An 11,430-nucleotide genomic window follows, 5' to 3' on the forward strand; every position below is an offset into this window, starting at 1 on the left:
CACATGATCAATTAATGTTCCATTTTCTGTGGTTGGTTAATCAACATACTGCGTGAAACCTCTGGAGGACATACAATTCAGAACAGTTTTGTTATTACTAAGTATATCTTGATTGAAGTCTCCAGTAACAACTATTTTTGTTGACAAATTCTCCAAATTGTCAAGCAAGAAATTCAGAGCTGCCATAAATGCTGAAATGCAGTATTTTGGGGGTCGATAAATGATGGCAACATAAGTGTCAATAGTTGTAATTTTGAATACAATGCATTCAAGATTCTTTGCAATCCCCAGTATTTCCTCAAAAGGTATGCCTAATTTGTGATACACTCCCACACCTCCATGTTGTAGTTGAACGAGCTCTCTGTGTAAAGAACTGTTTTCATCATAAGATAAAGATCTTCGCCTATGCCTTCCAGCAAAATGTTTTATCTCTGTGAAAACAGAGTTCACATTACACCATGTTTCTGTTAAACATATAAAATCTGCATTCAAGAAGTGTTTATTGTTTTCCAAATCAAGCTTATGCTGATGTAACCCTTGAATGTTGTGATACATAACTACAGTACTATTCTCACATGGTTCATCCTGGTTTTGATCTTTCATGTATTTCGTCATTGAAGATATCCCTTTGATGATATCAGGGTCACAAAATATCTTTTTTTCCAGCTTCTCTATATCAATATTCTTCAAATATAGTCCATCAATTGAGGTTGCTCTGCTTAAAGCAACATATGCTTGTCCATATGCAAAACATTTGTTCAAATCAACGACGCAATCTTTTACCGTCATCCCTTGAACTTTGTGAATAGTATATGCCCATGCCAACTGGAGTGGATATTGTTTTCTGACCCCGTTTTTTACAGGTACCTGCTCACATGAAGGACGTAAACCAACACATCTCTTTTCATTAATGAACCTCTGAATCTGAGCATTAATTCCAATTCTTTTATTATCAAAATGAATGAATATAATATCTGGAAGTGACGAAATTGATTCAAAACTAATACTCATGACAGTACCCATCACGCCATTTACAAGTCCATCAAGAGTATCTTCATTTCTAATCAACATAATCCTTGCTCCCTCGGCTAAAAGAATAGAGGACGGCAAACATACATCAGTTTTTGTAAAGTGAGAAGTTCTCCTGGTAAGCTTTCCTGATGTTTTATCCTTTACGTAGTCTTCTGCTTCTATTAGTTTTGGCTCTCCACATACTTTTAATATCATTTCGTTGTTAAATACCTTAATCTCTTCATTTGTTGAACAGATGTGCAAAACATCATCGGGACCTTCTTGTATACGTTGATGAAGTGTAATTTTGTCAATCTCTGACAGCTTCTCATTCTTGTTTTTAACACGCAACCTGTTTAAAAGCTCTGCAAAATAACGATCTTCTCGTTGACGCATTATTTCGTCTAATTCAACAATGGAAAACAGATCATTCCACAACTGATTCATTGGATTGGATGGGTCATTCACATAAAGTTTGTCAATTTTTTTTGTTCTCACTGGTGGAAGCTGATAAAAATCGCCTACTGCAATTATAGATACACCTCCAAATGGACAACTTTCCGGCATTTTTTTTTATCTGACGTAGCCTTTCGTGAATAAAGAATAACAACCGTTTGTTCACCATAGAAATCTCATCAATAATCATAATCTGTAGATTTTCTAATTTTGACCTCAAACTGTTTAGTTTGTCTTCACTAAGCAAAGCATGGTCTAATGAGAGTGATTTGAATATTCCAAGGGCACTGTGAATGGTTAATCCCTTGATATTAAATGCCGCGGTACCTGTTGGTGCAGTAAGTAACACAGTTTGATCATCTGGATTCTCAGATATATGTGCCAATAATCGGGTTGCTTCATAAAAAATGCATTTGATTAAATGACTTTTTCCTGTCCCAGCTCCACCAGTAATAAAAACATGAAAAGGATCTGGATGCTGTCCATTCTTTTTCTTAATACACCAGTCCCTTACTTTAAAAAATACTTCATTTTGTTTGACATTGAGTGTTTGTAAAAGAGGCACAATATCATTCTTTGAAAAGGTAGACAGAAGCAGATTTGCTGTACTTGATTTTGAATTATTATTTCTGTTTAGGTCGGGTATTAATTGATCTGAATTTTCTTCTTCAACAGCGGTTGTCAGTTTTCCTTCCTCAATACATTCTTGTCTGTCCAATTCTGTTTCAGGACATAGTTCACACCATGAATCTTCTTGTGGCCCTCTTGCATCAAATACTCTTTCTGCATCTTCTAAGTTTTCCGTATCTTTAACGTACCTCGACATGTTACTGTCTACAATTTCTTTAACAGATAAAATGTTTTTGTCACCAGAGTATCTAACACTGCCTGTTTCATAAAAGATTTCATATGTGGGAAATTGTCTTGGTTTCAGCTGGGCATCTTTTCTATATGGCAAAAACAATTGCAGAATACTTTGAAAGTACTTTTCTCGTGCAGTTTCCAATGAAAACCTTGGATATCTGATGATAGCTGGTTTAGTCCTTGTTCTTCTCCTTATATACCCCATGTCATTATCAAGTTTGAATTTCGTTTCTTCATTTATTTTCTTTGGTAACTGCGATTCATTAAGGACTGCAAACTCTGAACAAAACTCTGCAAGACACATTTTTTCAAAAATAGTAACATTAGGACGACCTTTGTATCTATCAATGGAGTTGGTCATCCATATATCAGAATTTTCACGAGTAATGTCAGACTTATTTTCATTGTGCAACCATGTTTCACTTGTGTTTTTGTTCAGCTTCTTTTTTACTTCTTTCAATGGAATACTCATCCTACATGCATTTTCTCCTACAGGTATAAATTCAACCTTTCTTGAACATTCTTTAAGATGCATTCCAGTCACTCGATAAACGGCTTCTTGTGCACTGATTTCTCTGTGATGCAAGTATGCAGTTCCCACTTTTTTCATGGCCTCTTGGGCATTTAAATTTCCATCAATAGCTTCGTTTTTCGTTTGTTGTAATAATAATCCAATTTCCCGTTCAGCTTTACTTATGTAGCTTATGATGTATACAACGCATGAAAATGTACTGAATATCCATGTTGGCATTCCAGGCTCTCAAAAGATCTTTGTTATATTGATTGGTGAATATTTCAGAGGGTTTTCTATTCAGTACAGTTGTATTTTTTTTAGTTATTGCACTGAAACATTCTTCAAACTGTTGTTGGGTAAGCCCAGCTTGATTTAACAATTCTGAAGCTGAAATATTTTTTGTTCATTGTTTTTAACAGTATCCCATAGAACACTTAATCTCTCTTTAGCCAATTGTTCCTCATGTTTTTCAATTAATTCGTTTGGCTTTGATATGAATGTTTTTTCAGATGGTGGTCGTGGAAAGTTGAATCTACAAACAGTTCCCCTTTTTTTTGCATGTTTTGGAATGATTTTTACTGTGCTGCTGTACAGCCATCACTATGTCATGCAGTTCTCTGTCTTCCGTTTGATCTGGTATTTCACATGTTACGTATCTGTCAATGAATTCTACAACCTCTTCATCAGAGTTTTCTTCGAATTTTGGTGCATCCTCAATCCAAAATATACAATGAGTATGTGGAGAACCTCTCTGCTGAAATTCAATACGATAAAAATAATCAATAACCTTTCCAGTGGGCTTAGCATCTGACAAAATAACATACTTCAAAAATGTATGGAATCGATGATCAAACATCCTAGCTACAGTAACTGGATTGCTGCGCAAAATTTGGCACTTTTCGTTCCAAGTAAGATCTTCCACATTTCGCGTATCAAACTGTTGTTTCATTATTGACTCTACTATTTCTGTCCATCTGAAATCTGCCGATGAAAAGGAACAAAAGAATTGAGGTATACCCAACTGTCGTATCATAGCAAAAATATCTTTCTGTGCTGCTTGCCAGAACGGTGGCGTTCCTCTGATGGGTTTTAAAAACTTGATAGCCTCATCTTTTTTAAACAGATCTTTTAAAATATCTTTATTGCAAATCATTTTTCCAGTAATTTTCTCTTTATTTGCATTAGTTTCTTTCCTAAGGGAAATTTGTACATTTGAAATTACTCTACTCAATTCTATTAAATATTGGCAGAAAAAAATGTAAGAGGTGTCTTTAGCAAATCTATTTTCTACACTCATTAATCTCATGTTAAAGTATCTTCCAAGAGATAGTTTTTCATTTCTATTTTCTGAATATGTACTTTTTCCAGTGGGAAAATGAACAGGAAATGTTTTTGCTTCAATGCCTTCTTCTGGAAGAACAGATACAGGAGTATTGCCCTCTGCTGGTGAAATTTCAAACACTTGGTCAAAGCATAAATCTAAAACTTCTTGTCCAATGTCAGATGGTTGTAAACAAGTACCTAACTGAATGCCTTGTAATTTTTCATCAAGATATGATTGTTGCTCTTGATCTGAGTTTTCATTGAATTCAAAATTTTCAGATTTATCCTTGTCTGCAAGTATGTCATCACATGGTTCATCTTCCTGTGGAATAGGATTTTGCCAATTTTCCGTAAGCGTTATATCTGAATACCACACGTTATTTTTCTTTAGAAACAACAATGCTTCATCCAGGTGTTTACGATTTACAAACTGGTATTCCTCATAACCTTTGTATGATAACTTTCTTTTCAATTTCACTTTCAGTAAAAGACTTTCGTCATCAGTTCTAGGTAATGTTGATGTCACTTTCTGAATATTAGATGGAACACAAACTTCAGGACCATGCACACCTTTTTGGCCTCCTTTAGGTAAACCAAGAATTTTCATAAAAGGGATATTCAATGATACCAAGTGTTGCTCTAAAGCATTTAAACAATCAAGCACCGGAGGAACATCATCTAATTGTAAACCATTTGAAAAACATTCAGCAGGCATTTTACCTTTCAATAGTTTTCTGTGACATGTGTAACAAATCCAAAGATTTTTTCTGTTACTTTCTGTGTCTATACAATTTTTGACCTGACACTCTTTGTTACATTTATGACTGTATTTATCTGTGATGCACGTTTCAAACACCGTGTTTTCATATGCATTTTTGCTACACACAAGTACCTGATTTTGAAAGAATAACCGAATGCAACACAAACAGACATGTTCTCGTCCCGCTTTAACATCTTCTCTAAATTTCGTTATGACATTATCTATTATTTCATATTGTGCTTTTTTATTAACTCGAGATGCTGAAACCCGTTGTTTAGTTTGGTTTCGATACATATCATCCTCTTCATACTTTTTAATGACACAACTCTTAACTCTTTCTCTATGCTTAGCATCATTTTCATATTTCTTCTTGCTGTCATTCTTAGTCCTTTGTCTGTATTCATCATCATTTGCGTACTTCTCGTTAGCTTGGTTTTTTATTCTGTTTCTCACATTCTCATTACTTATATATTTCTCTCTCCCTACCCTTTTTACTTTTTCTCTGTAATCATTATCTTTTTCATACTTTTCCTTTGTTCTTTGCTTTGCTTTTTCTCTAAATTCGTCTTCAATTTCATACCTAGCCTTTTTAGCTCACCTGAACCGAAGGTTCAAGTGAGCTTTTCTGATCACCCGTTGTCCGTCGTCCGTCCGTCCGTCCGTCCGTCTGTCCGTCCGTCTGTAAACTTTTCACATTTTCAACTTCTTCTCAAAAACCACTGGGCCAAATTTAACCAAATTTGGTACAAAGCATCCTTATGGAAAGAGGATTATAAATTGTTAAAATAAAGGGCACAGCCCTTTTTAAAAGGGAGATAATTGCGAAACAGTAAGTATAAGGTGCATGTCTTTAAAAATCTTCTTCTCAAGAACCACTGCACCAGAAATGCCAATATTTACACAAAAGCTTGTATATATAGTGAAGATTCTAAATTGTAAAAATCGTGACCCTCGGACCAAAACTGGGGCCCCAGGCGGGGTTCAAATTTTAACATAGAAATACATAGGAAAATGTTTAAAAAAAACTTCTTCTCAAGAACCACTGCACCAGAAATGCCAATATTTACACAAAAGCTTGTATATATAGTGAAGATTCTAAATTGTAAAAATCGTGACCCTCGGACCAAAACTGGGGCCCCAGGCGGGGTTCAAAGTTTAACATAGAACTACATATGGAAATGTTTAAAAAATCTTCTTCTCAAGAACCACTGTACCAGAAATGCCAATATTTACACAAAAGCTTGTATATATAGTGAAGATTCTAAATTGTAAAAATCGTGACCCTCGGACCAAAACTGGGGCCCCAGGCGGAGTTCAAAGTTTAACATAGAAATACATAGGAAAATGTTTTAAAATTTTCTTCTCAAGAACCACTGCACCAGAAATGCCAATATTTACACAAAAGCTTATATATATAGTGAAGATTCTAAATTGTAAAAATCGAGACCCTCGGACCAAAACTGGGGCCCCAGGCGGGGTTTAAAGTTTAACATAGAACTACATATGGAAAATGTTTTTAAAATCTTCTTCTCAAGAACCACTAGTACTGCACCAGAAATGCCAATATTTACACAAAAGCTTGTATACATAGTGAAGATTCTAAATTGTAAAAATCGTGACCCTCGGACCAAAACTGGGGCCTCAGGCGGGGTTCAAAGTTTAACATAGAAATACATATGGAAAATGTTTAAAAAATCTTCTTCTCAAGAACCACTGCACCAGAAATGCCAATATTTACACAAAAGCTTGTATGTATAATGAAGATTCTAAATTGTAGAAATCGAGACCCTCAGACCAAAACTGGGGCTCCAGGCGGGGTTCAAAGTTTAACATAGAACTGCATATGAAAAATGTTTAAAAATTTTCTTCTCAAGAACCACTTCACCAAAAATGCCAATACATACACAAAAGCTTGTATATATAGTGAAGGTTTTAAAAATCGTGAGCCCCGAACAAAAAGTGGGGCCCCAGTAGGGGTTTAGATTTTAACATATATAGGAAAATGTTTTAAAATCTTCTTCTCAAGAACTATAGTGCAACTGTTTGGGATATTACTATGCATACATGTACATCCTTAAATAATGTAGATTCAAAAAATTGTAACTCACGGACAATTGATGGGCACCAAGAGGGGTTCAAAATTTAAACATTTTAAAAAACATAAAGGTAAAGTTTAAAAATTTTCTTCTCAAGAACTACAATGTTTTAGTTTGTGGAATTTCTATGCATGCATCCTTCGCTTATGTAGATTCCTAATTGGTAAAATCGTGACCCCCGGACCAATACTGGGGCCCCAAGATGGGGTCAAAGTTTATTATAGAAATATAAAGGTAACATGTTAAAAAATCTTCTTCTCGAGAACTACAATGCTTCAATTTGTGAGATTACTATCATGCATACAACCTTGGATAATGAAGGTTCGACAGTTTTAAAATAGTGACCCCTGGACTAATACTAGGGACCCAAGATGGGTTAAAAGTTAAATGTAGAAGTACCGGTATATATGGAAAATGTTTAAAAATCTTCTTTTCGAGAACTACAATGCATCAATTTGTCAGATAACTACGTAAGCACCCTCAAATAGTGTAGATTCGAAATTATAAAAGCCGTGACCTCAGTCTAATACTGGGGCCCCAAGAGGTGTTCAAAGTTTAGCATAGAAATATAGAGGGAAAATGTTGAAAAATCTCTTTCTAGGGAACTATAATGCTTCAGCTTGTGAGATAACTATGCAAGCATCCTTAAATAGTGTAGATTCCAAATAATTTAAACTTTAGCACTGGACTAATACTGTGGCCCCAAGAGGGGTTCAAAGTTTAACATAGAAAGATATATTGAAAATGTTTTTAAAAAGTTTTTCTCGAGAACTATAATGCTACAGTTTGTGAGATTACAATGCAAGGATCCTCAAATTGTGTAAACTCTAATGTAGTGGAACCAAGAGTTATCTTTCTTGATGTTCTGTACTGTCTGAGAGTTATTCCTCTTGAAGTGGAACTCTTCTACGTTCAGTTTTTCAGGTTGTGTACGTGCGGTCCCACCGCAGTGCTACACATTTTCATTCCTATGTTACTATTTATGTTGTTCAAGCCAACCATAAACCTCGGACCATAACTGGGTCCCCAGAAAGGGGTTCAATGTTTGAAATAGAAAAAGCATATGCTACGAAATGTAATGTTACAAGGAACTGCTGTTCAGGTGAGCGATGTGGCCCATGGGCCTCTTGTTTAATTGCCTTGCTTGCTCTCGATTTTTCTCGTCATTATGATAGACAAGTGAAGAGCGTTTTATGGTCTTTTCTCTGAATTGAGCGTCATTTCTGTATTTTTGTTTCATATTTTCCGATTTAGGCTTGGGTGGATTTTCAGTTTTTACTGACATTACACTTTCGTAATGTTGCACATGGCCTACCATAATATGCTTCAAATAAATAGCTTCTTTTAATGTTTCAGTTCGACTTCTTATCTGAAAAGCTGAATACTTAATCCATGAACCTTCATAAAAGGTAAATATGTCTGTCTTCAAAAGATCTGCAGCAGCTAGAATTTCTAGTTCCGTTCCCCAAACAGTATCTTTGTCGATCCCCGATAACTTTATGTATTCTTCAACCGATGAATATTGTGGACGTAAAAAAGATTTCAAAGCATCAGAACTTTTCATCATGTGGTTCACAACAGCGTTTCTAACTTGTTTGTAGTGTTCTTGTCTGTTTGAGACTGAATACGATATTGCTCTGAATAGGCAGTTACCATCTGATGCAATTTGTTTCGTAGACAGGGGTGGTCCCATTTGACTAACGGCATTATGAGCTGCCTTTAAAACATGCTTGGAGGAAATTCCTTATATCCGACATAAACATTTTTTGCTATTCACACCAAGAGGAGAAAACCCGTTTGAAACACTGTAATCTGCTTCTGTTAAAACATCCTCATCTGACAACTGTGTCAATTTGTTTGCACATTTCTGGTTCTTTTCCGATTGCATCCTATATTTGTAACAATACTTTTCTTTGGTGATTCTCATCTTTGAATTATTCTTAGTTTGTACCACATTTTCATCAAAAGAACTAATCAAATTTTCTGGAACATCTTCACATGAAACATTCATATCCGCAACTATATATTTGTTTGAATTTGGTGCATTTGGTAGGGCTTGAATTTCACACGGCAAACCTTCATCGATAGTTACATTTATCCCTGTTACTTCGAACCACTGACTGTCTCGAGGTACGCCTTGCGCCAAGTTAGAACAATATTCATACACTTGGGAAATGTCTGCTAACTGCATTAATAAACTTCTACCATTTGGATCGACTAAACCAAAACTGTTCCTTGCACGAGAGTCAAACAGAAAGAATTCTTGATTATGCTTCATAATAACAAACGTCTGATTGACAGCACATATGAAACAGCCATCTGTTCCGATAAGAGAGTCTTGTATTGCAAGATCAAGCGGCATACATCTATCAAAAGAACTGTAGTCTATGTTTTCATCTGAATCTACTGTTGCTGTGATTGATTCGTTTTTTCTAATATGCCTCATTATCCCTGATATTGCAATCATACCTGGTAAGTCTGAAATGAGCAACAATTCATTCGATCCATGAATCCAAGAATAAATCACATTTCCGTGTATTAAGACATTGTCCAAGAATGCCTGATCCCATTTCGTTATATTTTTTAATTTGCTATGAGCAATTGCCGACAGACTGTTTGCTACGCATTGTTTTCCTCTATTTAGACCAAACCGAGCATCTCCTTGGTGAAAGCTACCTTGAACAATCATATTTTTCATCTCACTTTCGTTTATTTTGCGACGTTTTAAAAACATCTCTCCCTTTCCCTCAGATGTGTTATTAAATGACATTTTTCTTTTCATTTTGTCCTTATATGTTGTGCTGTTTTCCTTGTAACTTGTTTGGTGTTCTTTTGTCTTATTTCGTTTCAGCTTTTCCACCCTATAATTTTTAGGTATTTCAAAGTTTTGCTTGACTTTTTGCATTTTTCCTTTCGTTTTCTCGTGTTTGTTTGTTAGTTTTTTCTCATCGTTTTTCATATTCTTGTTTGATTGTGTGTTTTCCAACATTTTGAAATCTGTGCATTTTGTTTGAAGTACATTGCTTATTTCTCTTTCTTTTTCATGTTTATTATGATTTTTAATCATTTCAGCATAACTTTTCCTATGATAACTTGTCTTTGGTGTTTCAATGTTTCTTGTTTTTCATCATTTTTTTCAGTTTTGTTTGTTTCTTGTTTTTCATCTTGTTTTTTACTCATGTTTGCATCTTGTTATTTATACTTGTTTGTTATTTGTTTTTCATCTTGTTCATTCTTGTTTGTTTCTTGTTTTTTATTCTTGTTTGATTGTGTGTTTTCATTCTTGTTTGTTTCTTGTTTTTCATCTTGTTTGTCATTCTTGTTTGTTTTTTGTTTTTCAATTTCATTTTCAGGACCTTTTATAGAGTTGACGCTCTCTTCTGGACCTTTTATAGAGTTGACATTCTTATCTTTGGGACCTTTTATAGAGTTGACGCTCTCTTTTGGACCTTTTATAGAGTTGACGCTCTTATCTCTGGGACCTTTTATAGAGTTGACGCTCTCTTCTGGACCTTTTATAGAGTTGACGCTCTCTTCTGGACCTTTTATAGAGTTGACGCTCTCTTTAGGACCTTTTATAGAGTTGACGCTCTTGTCTCTGGGACCTTTTATAGAGTTGACACTCTCTTTAGGACCTTTTATAGAGTTGACGCTCTCTTTTTGACCTTTTATAGAGTTGACGCTCTTATCTCTGGGACCTTTTATAGAGTTGACGCTCTCTTTTTGACCTTTTATAGAGTTGACGCTCTCTTCTGGACCTTTTATAGAGTTGACGCTCTTATCTTTGGGACCTTTTATAGAGTTGACGCTCTCTTTTGGACCTTTTATAGAGTTGACGCTCTTATCTCTGGGACCTTTTATAGAGTTGACGCTCTCTTCTGGACCCTTTATAGAGTTGACGCTCTCTTCTGGACCTTTTATAGAGTTGACGCTCTCTTCTGGACCTTTTATAGAGTTGACGTTCTCTTCTGGACATTTTAAAGAGTTGACGCTCTTCTTTGCCTGATGCCTCTTTTCCTGCATTCTCTGTTTCTGTTCCATGGACTTTTTGGTGCCAGATTTCTTTGCTTTGCGAGGCATGATTCTAAAAAATAGTAAAATAATGATAATAATTCTCAAAAGATATTTTATAATTTTCAGATTATCTTCAAAATAAATACTACTAACTTTGATACATAAAAATAAAAAAAAAATAGTGGCTATTGTTTTTTTTTAACAAAAAAAACACGTCTCCCCCTTCTCCCCCAGGTTTGTAATATGGGGCATATTTAATAATTGAAAAGAATTTTGTCAGCTACATGTATATGTTATATATCATCCATTTATGATACAAGTCATTATTGTAAGGATTTTTTTCCTGATGATTGACCCTAAAATCCAAATAGGTCAAGGTCAACAAGTTTGGT

The 11,430-nt window shown here is 35.0% G+C and overlaps 1 protein-coding gene across 1 annotated transcript; it reads right to left on the reverse strand.

The window, feature by feature from the left end:
• Window positions 1-8,376: 8,376 nt before the first annotated feature.
• LOC128176873 (eukaryotic translation initiation factor 3 subunit A-like) lies at window positions 8,377-11,104 on the reverse strand. The gene is made up of 2 exons (XM_052843408.1): window positions 10,381-11,104; window positions 8,377-8,393 (listed from the first exon to the last, which is right to left on the reverse strand). The coding sequence occupies exons 1-2, from the start codon at window positions 11,102-11,104 to the stop codon at window positions 8,377-8,379; spliced, it is 741 nt and encodes a 246-aa protein (XP_052699368.1).
• Window positions 11,105-11,430: the final 326 nt, after the last annotated feature.

The sequence above is a fragment of the Crassostrea angulata genome, chromosome 3 (assembly GCF_025612915.1).
Source record: "Crassostrea angulata isolate pt1a10 chromosome 3, ASM2561291v2, whole genome shotgun sequence".
NCBI lineage: Eukaryota > Metazoa > Mollusca > Bivalvia > Ostreida > Ostreidae > Magallana > Magallana angulata.